The 20,239-nt window shown below is 33.3% G+C and overlaps 2 protein-coding genes across 4 annotated transcripts in view; one reads left to right on the top strand and one right to left on the bottom strand.

Annotated features, from left to right (window-relative positions):
* Positions 1-91: 91 nt before the first annotated feature.
* Positions 92-20,137, bottom strand: Lrpprc2 (Leucine-rich pentatricopeptide repeat containing 2). Of its 2 annotated transcripts, none has more exons than XM_090103133.1 (16): positions 20,048-20,137; positions 9,590-9,934; positions 9,032-9,188; positions 8,493-8,602; positions 7,475-7,706; positions 6,434-6,640; positions 5,750-5,963; positions 5,136-5,348; positions 4,334-4,554; positions 3,715-3,888; positions 3,237-3,395; positions 2,673-2,887; positions 2,057-2,230; positions 1,170-1,392; positions 615-837; positions 92-333 (listed from the first exon to the last, which is right to left on the bottom strand). In XM_090103133.1, the coding sequence occupies exons 1-16, from the start codon at positions 20,056-20,058 to the stop codon at positions 155-157; spliced, it is 3,057 nt and encodes a 1,018-aa protein (XP_089959259.1). In that variant the 5' UTR covers positions 20,059-20,137; the 3' UTR covers positions 92-154. The 2 variants fall into 2 exon arrangements, with proteins under 2 accessions (XP_089959259.1, XP_089959258.1); XM_090103132.1 differs by lacking the exon at positions 20,048-20,137 and adding an exon at positions 10,015-10,208.
* Arf6 (ADP-ribosylation factor 6) overlaps positions 16,893-20,239 on the top strand; it is a 38,409-nt gene continuing 35,062 nt past the window's right edge. For both annotated transcript variants that reach the window (XM_090103136.1, XM_090103135.1), the window contains exon 1: positions 16,893-17,040. The gene's annotated coding sequence lies outside the window, so the exon portion shown is untranslated. The remainder of the gene's footprint in view (positions 17,041-20,239) is intronic.

Genomic DNA, 20,239 nt, shown 5'->3' with positions numbered 1-20,239 from the left:
AAATGAATATTACGTACATAATTGTGCTTGCGGTCAGCCGGACGGCTACCCGCAATGCGGCTACCCGCATAGTGCGTATACGCTCTAAGAATTATAAATAATATCACAGATACTACTCTAGTATTTTTTATAATTTTTCCTATATTGTTATTTCTTATACTGCCGCTGATTTTGCCTGTTTATCCAACAGCGCTGATAATTCGGGGGGTAATGATTTATTGTTGGCTTTACAAAGGGAACAGAGGTTGCGTACGAACTTCTGTGAAGGAATAACTTCTGCTTCTTGCATGCGAGTCCATAACGATAGGGCTTTGTCACATTCGTCATCACGTTCTGAAATAATATAGATAAGATTAATTAATAAGAGTGACAAAACATGAGAAATTTTTAGAATCGGTATGGCAAATAGATGCGGGTTCGAATCCCGCCTCGTGATCGATTTTTTTTTTATTTCTTTAAAAATATTTTTTTTATTTTAAACGAAATATTTAATAAGCTACCGCCATTTTTACGAAAAAAGGGAGGGAAAACATTGACGACCACGAACCGACAATGTTTTGCAACTGTTGTCCAACAAATGTTTACCACAAGCTAAATAAGCAATATGTACTCACGATAAACATCCAACATAAGGCTGTATATCTCAGCGGTGTCCACATTTCTCACGCCTCTAGAACATTCTGCGATTGCGTCCAACGCGTCTAGTTTCTTATCGTCGGCGAATCTTTCGCAGTGACGTAGTAACGCTTCCGGGTGGAAACGGAATGTAGGGTCTAGGAACAACTTGCGTAGGGTCTTCTTGTAGCCCACGTCGGCGAGCGCCGCTATGAGGGTAAGCTGAAGATAATATAAAAAATAATTATGATAATACGTATAAAAACATTTCAGATGTATTATTAAGCCAGAAGCTCATATATAAAATTGTTTTGTATGATGTTTTTATATGTTTTTGATAGATTTTATTCATAATAATTATTTAAGAGTTCATTTGTAATTAAAAAAAAATGGTATGCAAAATACCCTAGAACTAAATAGTGTAAGTATTAACACATTTTCACATCTTGATCAATTGTGCACATTTTAATATAAAACAACAAACATAATATCCCATTTTAAATCACTATTCACTTATAACATTTTTACTCTGTATTTAATAAAAAAAAATAAACCTGCACATCACTAGCGCCATGCACTTTCTTGCACGTGTTCAGTATAGTCTGGACCATCTTATTGTAGCTCCCATTCGACTTCTCACTAACAAGGAAGAAATCCTCCGACTTCCCCTCCCCCATGTGACGTAGTATTGTAACTAAGAGTTCATGTTTTAATGGCGTCTTGTTGTATTTGTTCGCCAGACGAACGAATTCGTTGACCGCTTCTTGATGGTTGTTACTATAGAAACAGAGAAACGAATAACATTTTTAAATACGGAGATGATTTGAAGATAAATGGATTAAAATGGGAATAGATACCGGTTAGACATTGTTCTTACTTCTTGGCTTAATGATAAGTTTATAACCAGATAATAATTATTGAGTTTGAATCCCAGTAGAGTAATATAATTTTGTAGTCGTCTAACCTTTTGTATTCTATTTACATCATTATAATTTTATAATTCACGCGGTGGTTTGGATACATGGCACTTGTTTCAAATGCATTATAATAACTCCACAAAATATCTCTACATATTCAGCGGGTTTAGTCCAAATCACCCACTCATCTCTCTAATACATTGTGTCTAAGCCGCAAGGACGCAAATATAACATTACACATTAAAGCAAAAATACCCCAAAAAAGTATAAAAAGCCGCCAAGGAACCGCCAGCAGTTCATTGATATGCGTTACAATAGTCAGTCTATAACTTACCTAAGCACAAACTTGGAATACATTATTTTTTTGGGGAAATCTTGCATAGATTTCCCACGGCCTCCGGGGCGGAAGCTGTGGGTTATTCTGGATTTTTACCAACTTAAACCCACAGTGCTCCGTCGAAACTAGGCAAAAATACCCTAAAATTGGCAAAAAACACCCTAAAATACCCCAAGAAGCCACTTACCTCTTCAGCCACGCCCTGACCACGGGCCCCAGCAGCACGTTGCCCGGCTTGCAGTACCCCAACGTGAGCAGCAGCTCCAGTGCGGTGCGCGCGTGTGCGGGACTGCCGCGAGCTGCTACTGCGTCCAGGAGCCGCCAGCAGTTCATTGATATGCTCTGGCCGCCGGTTATCCGACTGGAAAATGAGACAAAAATATAATAAAATATGAGTTTGTAAGAATATGTGAATGTATGCTCTTTCACGCTAAAACAGCTGATCGGTGCTCGATGATTTGATACAGATATATACATTAGACTGGATAAGCGCCTAAGTTTTTTATCCGGGTATAACGCAAGTAACTTGATAAATATCTGTTATTATCACAATATGCTCAGTGATCTTTACAATAATAAAGTCGACTATCACACCACTCTGCCTAGAATTTCATCATACATACATTTGATTCACACAAAATATGTTTGTTTTTTTTGCATAGATATTATATTTGCATACATAGATTATACGAAAAAAAAATACGATTTTTTGTAAATAAAAACACCGCGATTTTCTTTCTTCACAACAACAGCTATCTAAAACACTTCTACTACAATTCTTTTGTATGATCCACAAAACTTACCGTTTCTTAGACTGTTCCTTGATCAAGTTAAACGCTTGTTCTATCTTATTCCTATACACCATGAGCGTCGCAAAGTCGATCACTTTGTACTCATCCAACACGAAGTTAGGTGTAGATTTGGTTAAATCCGCGAGAGTTAGCTCGGCCAGGTCTAGTTCACCCATTTTGACGTGTAAATCGAAAATGGCCGCTTTCATACCGGCTGATAGGAATACCTGGAAGGATAATTTACAATTAATTGAAGATTAATAGGGAGTTTGGTTAGTCAAAAGGATTACCTGTTCCAAACAAAAATTCTAGGAAAATAAGTTCGAGACATATTGTTTAAAAAAATTTAAACTATGTATAATAAAAAAGAAAAAGTGGAGCACATTTCAGTCGCATTTTTTCTTTTCTTTTTTTCATTTATCTCTATAAACTTTGAGCGGTATTTCTAAGGTATATTTGATTTATCTACAAAAGGCGTAAAATATTTTCATTTTAAAATTGGTTCTGTAATTTATTTAAAAATATAATTTATATTTTTAATCTATAACAAAAAAACTAAATAAATCAAATACGCACCCCTTCTTTCTGACACTTATCAGCGATTTCCCGAGCGGCGGTTAAATTCCCCTCCCTACAGTACTGCTGTAGGAGTTTCCGCAAAACGCCCCGTGTGTTCATGCCCTTAGCTTCAAGTTCGTTCAAGTGCGCTCGTAGTGAACCTTCGTTCATACGTTTCTGTGTGATAATCATAAAAATAAGGTTTTACTACATACATAATATATTATTGATACTATGAAACATATTTAAAAAGTTAAAATAATAACTATTCACAATTTTATCCACCATCAATAGAGAAAAATCTTACACATAAGATAATATAAATAAGAACAAAGTTGAGTATATTGTGAATAAAACAATTTCAGACAATTTGTTTTTTTTTATAAAAATTTGTGTAAAATGACCCTTGTCTTATGAATTAGGACTATAGCCACACTTGAAATATATCTATGCAAGCATTTAGAAAATTTTAACTTCATTTTAAGTAATACATTACCGGATGTTGCATAGCATTCTGCACGATCATATCTTCCTCATCAACTAATCTTTCATCTGTTATATTTATAAGAATTTCCTTTAACGCCTCAGCATTTTTATAACATGCTGGCATGTTCGATATGCAGAAATCGGATGCCGCTGTTGATATTCTCACGTCTGTAGACGATAATGCCTGCGCAAGCGTAAAATAAATTATTAAGGAGGTTTTTTCCAGACAGTAATTTGGAAAGGATTGACGCATCCTGCTAAATAAAATCCAAAGCCTGAATGTAGATTTGTAAATAGATTTTTTTCTTGTGAAAGTTGAAATAACGTTAATTCTAATTTATAATTGGTTTTGGCTACAATGAATTAAAGATTCTATTATCTACTGCACGCTCAACTACGAGCAGAATGTCTAAGAAGTAAGAACCTATAAAATTTGTACCTCAGCTTTGTAACTACATTCAGCAAATAAAGGCAATTTGAATTTGAATTTGAATTTGAATTTACTAATTACAATGTAACAAGTCGTAGAATTTTGACTATAATTTTGGCAATTGTTTGCTTTTGGCCGGTATTACGTTTTGAGTGACATAATATACAAAAATTACGGTAAATTAGTAAAACAGTCTCACCGTCGCAATTTGGAACACATCATTGATATCATCTTTGATTCGTCTACTTTTCATAAACTGGCATAAGAACCTCCCAACCCAATCCTTGTTTTTGTCCAAAGCTCTATTTGACATATCTTCTAATATATGAATGGTTGATTTTAAATCGGAACTCATTAGATACGATTTGTATAGAGGTTTTATTATACGCTCTGCGTCTACTTTGCCTTGAAATAATTCACCTGAAAGAATATTGGAGAAATTAATAATTTTTATTAGTGGGTAGATATGAAAAAAAAAAAATATGTGACAGATTTTGGGAAAATTAAATGGTCTATTTTTATTGTGTTTAGTCGTTATATTTATATTTTCTTAGGACTCCATCAATAATTTTTAATGCTCCATCATATTAATGGGTAATCACTGGAAAAATAAAAGGGCATGTCCACATTTTTCTTGAAAAACCATTATTAAAAAGGTAAACTAAGAAGTTTTTTAAATAATAGAAAAAAATCATCACGGGGAGGGATTCGACCAGCGCCGTGCGTAATCTAATTAAAATTAAAAAAAAATTCATTTATAAAGCATTTAGACACTAGGAAACTAAAAATAAAATAAAAGTTAATAAAGAAACTAAAATACATAAAAATAATAATAGACGGGCATTTCTCCGCAACTCGACGTCAAGCGCCTATTTTGCGTGAGAGGGAGGTGGGGGAAACCAGCTAAAACTGAAACCACCCGAGCTCCTCCATGAAGCCAAGCAGCTTGTGAGGGCTGCCAAAGGCTTCGGGGAGGAACCCAGGAGAACTAAAATACATACATATCTCGCTAGCAGCCCTCGTCTGTCCTGTGCTAAGCAATGTCTCCATCATGGGTGTAAGCACAACGCCCACCGATAGGCCGGTGTCCACGAATTTCTTCATTAAATTCTGCGGAGAAGTGAAACTAACGAATGGCAGAGCGTATTCCTTTATCGTCTCGTAGTCTGGTTTGACGTCCATGGTCACCATTGTTGATATTGTGTTCATTATACCTGTTGGTAAGTAGAGAAAATTAATTTTCTCTTAAATTTCTAATTGAAATTACTCGCATGGATTATCAGCATAATCTGTAAGGTATGTAGGGTCTATTAGACACTATGTAGGTGATGTACAACTTAAATTTTAATAACGAAATAGGTATAGAAGTTTATTATACAAAACTAAAATAAGTAAGTAAATTGCAGCTATCCTAAGTAAATAGCTAGTACATTCGTTTGTGGCTATAGAATAAGCACATCATAAGGAATTAAATATATGATAGAAATCTGACGCCTTATTCATTTAGAATGGCATATTATGAGCTACTAAATTATAAAAACTGTGATCTGTTACATAAATCAACTAATACACAAAAAAAAAGCTAAAACTTTCGCAAAGTAAATTAGAAACATACCTTTCTCTCCATACGTCTTAGAAGAGTGTACTAAAATAGGCCAAAAGTAATGTGGCCGGACGGGCATGCCTAATATCTTCATTCTTGTAAACATATCCAAAGCCAGGGGCACTTTGCCCAACTGCAGGGCACATTCTGAGGCATTTTGCAGTGCTAAAGGATTTCTACCGGATGACATGAGCTCTTGCGTGATTAGGGCTATTACATTTGAAGGCTAAAATTAAGTAAAATTTATTAGGCTTTTACTTCATTTTCAAGGGAAAATTTATCCCACATTGAAAGACAAAGAAAAATACAGCTCTCATTAAATTGGTCCTAGTTATGTACTAAATTAAACCCTTCCAACATGCTATATTTACATTATTTGAAATAAATGTAGACGTTGACTGTATCTTAATTTAAAATCAAAATACTCTTACTTTTTCACTATATGGTTTAAATTTATATCAAAAAAATTAGTTGTCTGTAAAGTCGGTTTACTGACGATAGTTGAATGTGACAACGTCTTAAGGCCGATTGTGCATCTTTTTCGCTCGTGCCGCGCTCTCGCTCGCACTTCAAGCCTTACATGGAACGCCTCAGAGCGAGGTAACGCCGCATGAGTCATGTTTTTTCGTGCGTGCAGCCGGCTCTATCAAATTATAAGACGTTGTCACGTAAAAAATAAGTTGAAAAAAAGGTTACCATTGACGCCTTGACACAATCCCGAACTAAGCTCCTCCCATGCAAGCCCTGGTCATCTTTCGGCCCAAATGAAGGTAACGGCAGACACTTGTATATCTCCAATGCTACGAGTGGATGGTTTTGAAACACTAGTTGTGTACATACACTTTGCATGTACGGTGATATGGATGGTGTTTTTAGTATTTCTTCTGGTAGATATTTTAATACCTGAAAAATAAATAGGTATATTATATAAAAACGTTATATTTGAATTACGTACTGCCCTATTGTTTTTCTTTTCTGTGTTTATACATATATCTTATAAAACACTTAATTTTAATTGGTAATATTTGTTCTATATTGATAAGATAGTTTTTTCGGCAATTTCCATTAAGCAAATAGCAGAAAGTGGACTATGATATGTAATAAATAGTATAATAGTATGTATAAGAAATTACACGGGGTGCCGGGTTAAATATTAGTTTGAATGTAATAAGAATATACTGCGATTCTACACAACTGCCTTACTTAATGTAGGCAGTTGATAACAAATCATAGCAAGTCAACGACTATTAATAAAGTGAGGGTAGTTGGGTCAAACGTCGTATAAACAACTCCGAGCCCATAGGCACAATTCGTACGAATGCGCCACGATTCAAAGAAAGACGGTAATTTATAGTCTCTGACAGCTAAACATGATTTGGCAGGAAATAGTGACAAGTGACAACTATTCATCCATTAAATTATTATATCAAAGTATTGATTTTCATTTGCATTTCATTAATAATTTTTCCACTTCAATTTGGGCTCCACCACTCAAATCCTACCTACAAATAATATTTCATAATATTTGTAATCCCTACTAATATTATAAATGCAAAAGTAACTCTGTCTGTCTGTCTGTCTGTTACGCTTTCCCGCTTAAACCTCTCAACCGATTTTGATGAAATTTGGCACAGACAATCTTTAGACCCTGAGAAAGAACATAGGCTACCTTTAATTCCGAAAAAACACCACGCGGGCGAAGCCGCGGGCGGAAGCTAGTATTATAATATAACTTACTTTTGGTACTAATTCATAATTCCCAACAGCAGCTAAAGTCTTTACAACATCCATAATGTGCAATTCTTCAAAAACAAATCCTTTATCGAGAGCATTTCTAAATTGTTCTATGACTAAGTTATTTTTCTTATTCCAAGCATAAGCTTTAATTAGTGCTGTATATGTATCCACTGTTTTTGGTATTTTCAATGAACTCATCATTGTTAACACCTCTTGTATGCCATCTAGCTTCCTGAAAAAAATGAAAGTATTTAAGTATGCTATGCCTTCACAATAATCAAATATTTTAAACTAGCTTTCCACCCGCGGCATCGCCCGCGCAGTCAAAGAAAAACCCGCATAGTTCCCGTTCCCGTGGGATTTCCGGGATAAAACCTATCCAATGTCCTTTCTCGGGTATCAAAATATCTCTATACCAAATTTCATGCAAATTGGTTCAGTAGTTAAGGTGTGATTGAGTAACAGACAGACAGACAGAGTTACTTTCGCATTTATAATATTAGTATGGATTTATAAATAACTTCAAATAATAGATAATTTCTCTTCTCACAAAATATAATTATATTTGTTTTTTATCTGTGATCAGTAGCTAGACTATAAGCGGATATGTTGTAGGCGGGTATGGCAGGAAGGATGTTGCTCCCATTGGAGTCCACCCTTTATTTTATCGGGTTTGGTTTATTTGACAGTGTTGACTAATCAAAAATGTCGCGTCGCTTTTTGAGACGACACACGTTTTCAGGTTTAAAAGAACTTTTTTGGTTTCACAAATATAAAAGATAAATTGATGATGAAATTGATGATCAGAATAGTTTCTAATTTCCATTCTATGGGATAGAATTCTATGTTCTATATTCCATGTAGTAGTTAAGTAGTAAAATCAGTTATTTTATTAAGAGCAAAGAATCTATCTTTAACAATAGTATTGAATACTAATAAATTGCTACAAAGTTATCTATTCATTCAAACAGCTTCATAACTAGTTTAAATTTAATTAAATCATAATATATGTACTCACCCAGCTTTACCATGACAAATTATGAGTGAATTGAAAATGTTCTCATTGGTTGATAAACCTAAAGTTTTCATATTGGACAACACTTCTGTTGTCTGGTTGATGTTTCCAACCTGAAACATGTTTTATTTATTTATTTGACAATTTAATGTATCACACCAAGTTAAAAATATTTACAAGTATACAATATCAATTAAATAAATACAAAATTTAATAACTGTATTAAATTGTAAGCTAAGTTACCCATATACAAGTTAAAGTTAACAAGTAATATTTGTTTAAAAACTTATACACTTGATAAACAATACATTTTATATATATACTAGCGGTCCGCCCCGGCTTCGCCCGTGGTACCTACATATGAAAAATAGATGTTGGCCGATTCTCAGACTTACCCGATATGCACAGAAAATTTCATGAGAATCGGTCCACCCGTTTCGGAGGAGTATGCAGACTAACATTGTGACACGAGAATTTTATATATAAGATTAAACATTTTATATTTCTATAAACAAATAATTGAAAAAAATATTCAAACATACCTCACTCAAAGCTTTTAGCAGAAGCTCAAATGTTGTATCGTTTGGTTTAACAGGATTCATTTCATTAATAAAGGTGCTCGCTACTATTGTTCTGTTATTAGCTATATATACTCTTAATAATTCATTATAGTGATCAACTTCAAATCTTGCATGAGAGCTGAAATTAAATATTATATTTGTATTATTTTACTAGCTGCATCCCGTGGTTTCACCCGCGTGGCTCTGCTCCTGTTGGTCTTAGCGTGTATAGCCTTCCTCGATAAATGGGCTACCTAACACCGAAATAATTTTACAAATCGAACCAGTAGTTCCTGAGATAAGCATGTTCAAACAAACAAACTCTTCAGCTTTATAAATATTAGTAAAGATTGAACATTTTAAGCTTGAGCATTAAAATTTACAATTTGTGTTAAAATACAAAATTGTTATAGCTTTTGGCTGTACACATTTTATGACTATTCCCATAGACACAATATAAAAATCTTCAAGCTTTTTAAATCATATAAAGTCTCCTGGAAACAGCAGATATGTCAGTAAACATTATGATAGCATTTTTACCTGATAGTGTTCCATACTTCCTTAACTAAAGCCATTCTAGTAGCTGGTGTTTCATCTGGAAGAAGTTCTGAACAACAACGAATAAGAAGCAATTGTTGTTTTTTGCTTGAAAAATTGAACTCCTTAACTTTATCAATTACTCTCATCAAGTCATTTTTATACACTCTATTCTTTTGATATATATCAGCTGATAAACCAGCTATTAACTTTTCCAACAAATCTTCAGAATTTAAAGAATATTTTTCAATTCGTTTGGCATCCTTAGGTATGCCCCCATTGTGTAATATTTTGTTTGAGACTGAAGTTTTTTCAATATTACGCCTGCTGCGTTCTATTCGCAATAACCTGAACAAAGTTATTAATATTTAAAGCATAACAAATACGTAATATGGTTCAATAATATAAGAAATACAACAAATTATAACCTTTTTTGAAAATTGTTACAACAACAATATAGGGGTTCCGATACTTTTCTATTCAAAAGAGTTTTGCTATACAAAACTGCTCTAGCAGTATTTGTAAATTGTATACAATGACGGCTTAACATGTTATATTAATTTATTTATCACAATTCACAAAAATTTATAAAATCGCAAAATTCAAATCCTGATTGCCGTAATGTCACTGTATAGTGTATTGTCACATAAATATGTCATATTATGTCACACTTGATACTTGACGCCGTTATACATGTGTCAAGCATAGACAAAAAAAAAAGAAGAAGGTAATCTAAAATTTTTATTGGTGAGATCTTTATTGCTCTGAGAGCGTTTTCACATTATCCGATCCGATATCGGATATCGGAAGCCGATAGCCGATATCCGATATCGGAGGGAAGTAAAATGTATGAAATATGTGCCTGTCTTTCACATTGTCCGGTCCGATATCGGATATCGGAGCCGACACCGATATGCCCGTGAGCTATCGGACGATAATGTTCAGTGTTGCCAACTCAATTTTCGAAAAGGCAGTATACCAACAGCAAAAAAGCACTAGTTTGTGTATTTTCAGTCTTATAGGGCGCTCAATCTTTAAAAAAATTCTTTGCTTTTAACCTAAAACCCTTTCTATTAAAAGAAACCTTTTTTTATTAAGACAATACACATTTAAGTATTTATAGGCATTTAAAATACGATTTATACGGCAGGTATTTTTATTTGCCGTATTAAAATATACGGCAATTGGCTGAACTGAAGTAAACAATATATATTGCGTTCTTAAATTGAAATATCTATCTTCAAAAACATTAGTGTCTATCATCTTTATTTTATCTCATTCTGCCTCGCTCCTCCTACTCGGATGTTGGTTGTGCTGTTTATTGTATTGTTGTCATTGAGTGCTTTGTTTTTAACCGCCTTCAAAAAAAGGAGGAGATTTCACACCGATTTTATTTTTATTTTGAATTTACAACAAAGAATACAAAGTTTGAAAACTCTTAATTCTAAAATAATTGTTTATGAGAATAAAATAATTTATGTATCTTTACTTACAGGAAATTACAACAATCATATTACAAATATATTTGAACGAGTGACAATATTATTTTAGGATATTACAGTGTAATAAGAAAAAGAAAAGAAAATGTGAACAAAGATTGTATCACTTAATAAATTTATCATAGGTACTACATGAACTTTTAATAAATGTATGTAGTGAAAAAATGACTAAATGACTAGGTACGTCTTGCTAAAAATACATTTAATAGATTTTGAAAGGTATTTACTAATATGTATTACTAAAACTGGAATGGAATGGAATGGATTACTAAAACTATTAACTAATACTAGGTTGTAGTAGGTATTGATATAAATTTATTTAATTTATAATGTGTTAACATATAAAGTATATTATGTTATACAAATGACCGATATCAAAACTATTTAGTAAATAGCACATCTAAATAATATGCAGTAATTTGTGATATCAAATCTTTTTTTACATTTTACTTTTCTTTTTTGAAGTTGTTTTTCTTTATCGTAGTTATTTTTAATGTACATTTACAACTATGATTCTTAACATTTGATTTTTTTTTATTATACCTTTTTTTATCAACTGGCAATTTAGTTTAGTTTTCTCTAAAAATTTCTGGCAACACTCATGATGATATCGGAACGATTTTATCGGACAATGTGAAAGGGCAAATTGTATCCGATATCGGATATCGGCTATCGGCGTCCGATATCCGATATCGGATCGGATAATGTGAAAACGCTCGGGTGAGATGCGCTTCGCAGTTTCACCCGCGTGGCTCCCACAGAACTATATCGAGATAGAAGGAAATAGTTAGTCGATTTATATGAGAACCGAGCGTGTAACATTTTGCGTAGGTACTTTGACGCACGCGAGTCTTTTAGTGATGTTCACAACGTCTAAATAATTGTCTCCTAATAAATAGAAACTAAGTAGGTAGTTAAAACATTTTATGGAATCGAATTGGGAATCGATTTTGACCTTGACAGAAGAATGAGAATAAAAATGTATGTTAATTTTTACAATTTTTATTAACTTAAAGTGTATGTATATGAATGTATGTATGTATGTTCGGATCAAACCTTGCAATTGAATATTAAAGTAGTTTTACTCAACTTATTGAGCTGAAAGTTTGCATACATGTGCATTGTGCAAGTCAGGTGACAATATAAAATTCTAGTATCATGGTGCTGAGCTAATGATGGAGACGGAAGGAACTCCTCAACTACTTAACATTCGCCGAAACTTTGATGGGCCAGTAAACGAATCTTCGTGAAAATGTATAAAACAAATCAGACTGTGTTTCGTAGGAAACCAGTTTTTACGACCCGTTGCTTCAATCCATGTCCTTACTTTTGACAGAAAAATGATAAATCAACCTTAACCGCGTTTCGACAGTTTGGAATGTTTTATTTTGATTGCTGGTTTTCAATGCATGTCCAGTCTGGCGTGTCAAATTAAAGCCGTAATGGAAAAGTAGCATCATTCCGTTACCGTTTACATTAAATTAATACGGAGCACAAAAATAAATTGTTTTATAAGACGTAATAACAGATATTTTAGGGCAAAAAGTACTTACCGGTGAAAGAAAATATTTTCATTGACACCTTCAACTTTTTTGGTGGTGTTTGCACAGTTAATTATCGAGCACGGGGCCATTTTATGTTTGCATTAGTACGTCACACACGTAGAGCGGTCGAGACTCGAGAGCGGACTGAGCATCGTGGCGAGCAAAGACGATGATTAATCGTCTTTTCGCCACGCGAGGTACATACACTCTTTCCTTCTATCTCGATATAGTTCTGTGGTGGCTCCGCTCCTGTTGATCTTAGCGTATTGATACAAAGTCTATAGCTTTCCTCGGTAAATGGGCTATCAAACACCGAAAGAATTTTTCAAATTGGACCAGTAGTTCCTGAGGTTAGCGCATTCAAACAAACAATCTTTTCAGCTGTGGCGTTACCACAGCTTTATAATAATTATTAAGTATAGGCGGCCGGCCAGTCTACTCGACTGGCCGGCCGTGAAGGCCCCAATGGATAATGTCGGAAAGTTGTATATATAGCTCTGTAGCGAAAACATTTCGCTTGCGCGATTCAGAGCGAGGTGTCGCTTCAGCACTCCCCTCCGAGACCGGAGGTCGTAGTACGAGTTGCCTTGCCTGTGCCAGGTGTGTTCCAGTGAGTCGGAACAGGAAGCCGCTAGTTCACGGTGAGTCGGAACTGAGTGCGGTGATGCTGCGTGTAATGCTCCAGTGAGTCGGAGTGTGCAGTGAGGATGGCTGCGGAGCTGACCAAGCATGCGCGATCATACATGGTAGTGGACAGGACTCCATTTGAAGCCGAGTGCGCTGGCTGGCGGGCGGTGATCGTAGGTGGGGAAGGGATAGGTGGGCATGGACATCATGGATGGACAGAAGGAGTTGTGAACTGTCAGGGGTCACCACTGTGGAGGAAGGAAGGTGGAATTCCTCCATCGAAAAAGGGAGGATCCTCGACCAGTCTACTCGACTGGCCGGCCGTGAAGGCCGGCCGATGAATGATGTCGGAAAGTTGCATATATGTATTATGCTCTGTAGCGAAAACATTTCGCTTGCGCGATTCAGAGCGAGGTGTCGCTACAGATATATCCACTATGTAATGCTTAATAATAATTGATTTTGAATATAAGAGAATAATAATGGGCTTCAAATTTGATTAAACTTTAAGACCGAATAAGTCTAGACCAAGTCTAGACTATGTGTATGTTGTATATTTTTATTTTTTGAATAAGTAGCCCATCGTCCGAAAATCACGAAGTTAAGATATAGGAAAACTAAGTACATCCACAATGATAAAGAATAATTAAAATAAGTCGATTATTAAAATTATAAAATTAAGAAAACCTCTTCCTCTTTATTTCACATAATTATTAATTATATTTTTTTACCACCAAGATAAGTTTTTTTTTAAATTAATATTTTTTAATGTCCGAAACGCACGAAACAGTGATCGTTGAACTAAGTCGTTGAAATAATCTTTGAGGTGAACTTTTTTAATTATTATTGTTGAAAGTGTAATTTACTAGAAAATATTTTTTTATTAGTTTATTTATGGATTAGTATTTAATAAATAGATTATTAATAATTATTGTTTATTATGCTTATAATAATTAATGTATATTATAACCAAATAATTGTAACACAAGAACGTAGAACTACGTCTACGTCTACGTCCAGCTGCAGCTGTCAAATGTAATTGTAAAAAATGTATTAATCCATAAGATCCATACTATAATATTAATATTACTATAGCCTGTCCACTATAAGCTCGGAGCAATTAACAAGCCTGGAGAAGTAACAATTAATTGAACGTTTCTTATATAGTGGCTCTCTTTTATTCAATACCCTAATTAATGCGATAGGAAGAGACAACACACTGTTATCTACTTGGCATTCAAATTCACATGTAGCCACTTTTTGTTCTAAAAAGGTAGTGCTTGCCTTTACTTTATCGAATACTAAAATATCGATAAATAAAAAAATTAAGTTATAAAATTGCTTGAAGATAATTTAAGATTCGTTTAATTTTGAATTATGGATAGGTAATTCCAAATTTTAAGATTCGTTTAATTTGGAATTATTCATTTACGCTGCGTATTGACTGCCTTGCATTGTATGGTAGTGGTATTTATAAAAAAATATTATGAGGTATTTTGGTTTAGGTTTTTTTTATGGTTTCGTAAAAAGGTACGTATTTTTTCCTGTTTTCATAGATTCATTCATAGAATTATACGGAACCCTTCGTGCGCGAATCTGACTTCCACCTGGTTGATCTTTTTACAAATCCATAGTCGTATCCTACTAATATTATAAAAGCAAAAATATATAAGAATGGACATATTTTGATACTCTTTCACGTAAAAACTACTGAATGAGTTTTTATGGAACTTCATAATTATATAGTTTAAACATCAGTATAACATATTATAGGCTACAATTTACCGCAGGAAAATAACTCATTCCCACAGGAAAAAATTGGTACAAGTTTAAAATAAATTGCTTCAAATAAAACAAATAAACATTTATTTTTTTTACAACCTTTTAATTTCGATACTTAATTACCAAATTACAATATTTATTATTTAAAATAGATGCCACCTTAAACTTGTGGCACAGCATCTCTGCAAAGCACTTTACTATTCTTCCCGTCTGATTCGAAATGATTTGAACAAGGCCGAGAATGTTTTGAAGGCTTACAATTTTTCCTGTGCTATAGCTTTAACCCAAACATCTTTTAATTGTTCTCAAGCCAGAAACCTGCAAATGACAATAAAATCCATACTTAAATACCTTTTTTTTTCTCCTAACCTAAAGCAGTCATTATCAATGAAGTACTTCGTTCCTACTCAAGTATCGATAATTGCACAACACTATGGAAGTTATATTTTGCATTTTTTCTAAAAACTCAGCTGATTATGATTTCATTTCAATGATTACGGTTAGATAAAACATAGATGATTAAGAAAATAAGGTAAATTAACTTATTTATAATACAATTAACAAAAAAATTGATCAAAACACTAACCTGTGAAATGACAAATTTCTATCTTCGTCTGATTTCACATTACTACGGCTTTTACAGCCGTAAGCAACACAAGCCATGTTATCTTTAGTCAATTGTCTTTTTATAAAATAACAAATTAAACTAAAACACTCGTTTTTCACTTCAAAAAAGATAAGTAAAATAACCAAGCGATGATCACCAGACTGGTGATCAAAACACATTGTAATGGCTACATGTCATTTCAAACTGTCGAACTGACATATATCTGTCCTCTTTTTTCGCATGACATTTTGCCATAAGCTAAAAAGGCCAAACTAGTGCGTTATTGTTCAATTAATTGTTACTTCTCCAGGCTTGTTAATTGCTCCGAGACTATAAGAATTGCTTTTTGACAGCTCGAAGGTTGATACCAGAAGTGATGTCCAAAAGATTATCGATTGTAATACCATTTCAATTATAAATTTAAAATATTATCATAATTCGAATTAGGTACGTAAATAATAAATACAACGTAAACGTACTAATAAGATATGTGATAATAAGACCACATAATATCTATGAATTTTATGTTAAAGCTAACCTAAACTAATATTTTATTATTTATTGGTTTCTATCTTACAATTTGGTTGTCTTTGTGTTTAAATTATATAACTTATTAGAAGAGTTTTTCTGTATCGAATATATTTTACAGAGTATTTCTATCGATTATTATAATCTATCGACCCATCATTGAATAATTCTGTGTAGACATCTCTAAGTGGGCGGGGCATGTCCATGAAGTACAATAATTATTTGTATGACATTTAAACATAGACAATACAATCCTACATAGGCGTGTACTCAGAGCAATACCTAGGCGTGTAGCTGTCAAAAAGCAAATAATATAATGGACAGAGTATATAAAAGCGAAAGTAACTCTGTCTTTCTGTCTGTTACTCAATCACGCCTAAACACCTATTGAACCAATTTTCATGAAATTTGGTATGGTGATATTTTGATACCCGAGAAAGGACAAAGGCTTTTTTTATCCCGGGAAATTGACGCAATCCCGGAAATCCCACGGGAAAGGGAACCATGCGGGTTTTTCTTTGAATGTGCGGGCGAAGCCGCGTGCGGAAACCTAGTATTTTATAAATAAAAAAAATTAAACGTTAGTTTTATTCAGACCCAAACCACAATTTTATTTAGTCTTTGACAAGTCTTTATTTTGTATTTATACTTCTGTCCTCTTCTGTCTATAGACTGTCTCTAATCTGTTCTGTGCATAGAGTAGATTTAATTCGGTTCTGTGTGATGTGTCTGTGAATCAGTCAAGGAATCAGTGTATGTCTGTACTCTGTATGACTCTGTGGTATGACTGTGATTGTCAATTGTGGATGTGGAATGTTTTGTGTTGTGAGTGAATGGTAGTTAAATTTGTTAAAATCTTGTCATGTGGTAAGTTTATATAATTTTATTCTATTAAACGTATTTTTCACAAATCAGTTAATTTATATTTCGAATAAGATGATTAAATTTGAAGTATTTTGACGCTTGACCATCCGGCCGTTATTTGACCGCCATCGTCTCGCTGGCTGATAATCCGAGAGGCTTCACCTTTGATTTCAGGTGACATTACTATTGAAATCACAATTTTTATGATAGCTTCCAAAGCGGTGGATATCGTTGTTGAAAATACGGTAACCTCTTTGAATCACGCAGCCCTAAACATGTTTCTATGGTACGCGTTTCCCTGTTACCGCCTTACTGTTCGGTACCGATGAATCATAACGTTCAAAATTTTTTTGTATTTTTTATTTCTCGTAATTCCTTTACATGTAGGTTTTTCTTTACCAATTGAACAAAAATATTTAAAAATTGAATGATATTATATATTTGGTACAATAATGTTGTGACAATAATCATCTGTTTGGATGTTTAAATATCCTGTTATTAAACATCCAAACAATTTAAGATGGTGATGTCATTATATTGTTTTCCTAGAGTAAATGGGACAAACATTAAAACAATTGGCCTATCAACTTTATTGCAATAAGTAGGTGGATATGACCTATATGTTCCAAATTGCTTAAGGTCAGAATGCTATAAATTGACACTAATTTATCTTATTGGGTTCTTGTTTATGCAGTGCATTGTAACTTTAAAGATAATATATTGTAAATACCTGCCATTTGAGATGCATTAAAGTTGAATAATAGGAATGTGAACTTTCTTTCCTTTTTTGTTACCTAGGTATGTGATATTATTGTCACTTTGAAAACTTTGATGTGATAACTTTGTCTTAATAAAAGCTATGAAAATTTTGTTTCACATTACATTTTAAAGCTTTTATTACTATTTTTTGCTTACAAACAAACATAAACAATTTACTAGCTTTGAATGCCTTCTTACCTTTTGGTAAGGATAAACAGTGTTTAGTTTCCGACTATCAATCTCCAGGCAAAAATCATGTTTATCAGTTAGTCTCAAAAGAAGGACAAAAAACCAAACTTTCATAGTGTTAATATTAGTTAGCATTATATATATATTTTTACATAACAAGACTAGATAATCTTGTCTACATAATGAAATTTTGAATGCATGATGATTACTAATTTTTTATTCAAATATCAATATCCGTCAGGCGTTACATAATTTGTAATGTAGTAGCTAATTATGATGTAGTAGTTTATAAAATTCATTATCACATACATTTTAACCCTTCCAATGGCTTAAACTGATAAAAATGGCCCATTGTAATGCTATGTTATCACTGTTATCAGCTTCTATTTGTAGTTAGTAAAAAAGGAATTGGTGTTAACCTTATTGCTTAATTTGATAACCAGACCGCCTCCTTGGTATAGTGGTTGACGCGTGAGCGTAGCACCGAGGGGTCCTGGGTTCGATTCACGGTGGAGATGAAGAAAAAAAAATGTCTCGGTCTGGCAGCACACAGACGGCTGATCACCTACTTGTCCCTAAAGAAAATCGATCAGTAAAACAGATGTATAATGCATCTGCCCCTTACCCCACTAGGGGACATGGGACTTCACTTTTAAAAGCTTATTTTTATACACTTAGAACCTTATGATACTAATGAAGAGGGTAGAAACTATCAATTGTAAATTGATTTTAAACTAAGAAAACTCAAAAATTGTGCCCAATATAGCATAGCAAAGGATAACCCAGTAAGTTAAGACATCTGTATCTATAGCAAGGCCATAATTATGGTATAAAATCATCAATCACTATTCACTGTTGTGTGTTTGTTTGTTAAAAAAAAACAAAGATTTTTGTCAGAAAATTTAGTACAATTAGTACTAAATTTTCTTAACTTAAAAATGGTGTTAAGTATATAAGTAGTTTATTGATTTGCATTTGACGTAGATTTCTCACTTGTCTACAACAAACAAACAGTAATTTTTTGATAGTAATTTCTTAATTACTTTTCCATGGTTCTATAATGTCCCTTAGAAGTTTGATGGATTGTGACGAAAGTTTTTGAACCACCAACAGCAATTCCTTTCTTATTTTTCCCATTTGGTGTGTAATCCCTAAGTCATAATATTATGTATGAATCAAACATTAAAATGAAAAATATAAATTGAAAATAACACTTTCACATATTACATACAATAAAAACATTTAATTACTATTTTTATAAGTTTGTTTGAATTCGTCTAACTCTTGTAATAATCGTCATTATCACTCAGTTATTTACTTTTAATTTAATTTCTTCTTATCTTCATCCAAATTAATATTATTTTGATGAAATGGGCAATATTTTGACGAAATTTGCGTAAGGTTAATCTTTTTTTAAAATACTATTCTCTCCAACAAAGTCGATAACTCATATCGAAGTAGGTATACATCATAAATGTTTGTAAATGAAAAGAAAATAAAGTTTGGCCTAGAATCGGGTAACTTTCGCTTCTCGTACCATAACGTGGGAGCTCATTGAATCAACTCGTAAACTTGTCCGCGGCTTTTTAGTATGCACGGAAATGTATAAAAAGTATAAACGAAGTAGCTTCATATCTATTGCAATATTATTGTTCAGTGGTTTGAGAGACGACCTTTATGATTGGTATATTGTCTTATTACGAACTAGCTTTATTGTGGCTCGGTTTTCATATCATTACGTAGGTACTATGTACTTAGTTACATCAGAGAAAACATGATTTATTATTTAAAAAAAATTGTTAGCATAGTTCATTGAAAAAAAAACGATTCTTTTCTTGTCCACATAATAACATTTAACATTAATTAATGATTGCTATGTAGATATTAAGATTAGGAGTAGTGAGATTAGAAGAAGTAGCTGTAGTGAACATGGCTCAAATGTTATTTTTATAATAAAAATATATGGGGTTATTTTAAACGAAGACCATACAATTTTCCACCCGTCGTTTACACAACTATTAAATAATATCGAATAACGAACAAAAAAACACCAATTGTATACCTAACTCCCATTTGTATTGTTGTTATGCGCGACGGTTCGTCTGCAACGGATGGCAACTGATTGATGATGATTCCGACGTTATGTATACGATAGTCATACTGTGCATATTTGACATAACTTTTATTGTATTTATAGGTCCTTGTGGTTTGGAATAGTATTGGGTGAAAAGTCTCCTGTAGAAGCTTTTGAAAA

Source organism: Colias eurytheme, chromosome 6 (assembly GCF_061535395.1).
Source record: "Colias eurytheme isolate Ceu_HAF_F1 chromosome 6, ilColEury1 Martin Lab GWU primary, whole genome shotgun sequence".
Taxonomy (NCBI): domain Eukaryota; kingdom Metazoa; phylum Arthropoda; class Insecta; order Lepidoptera; family Pieridae; genus Colias; species Colias eurytheme.
The sequence above is the reverse complement of the archived record's forward strand: the minus strand, read 5'-3'. Positions and strand labels throughout refer to the sequence as shown.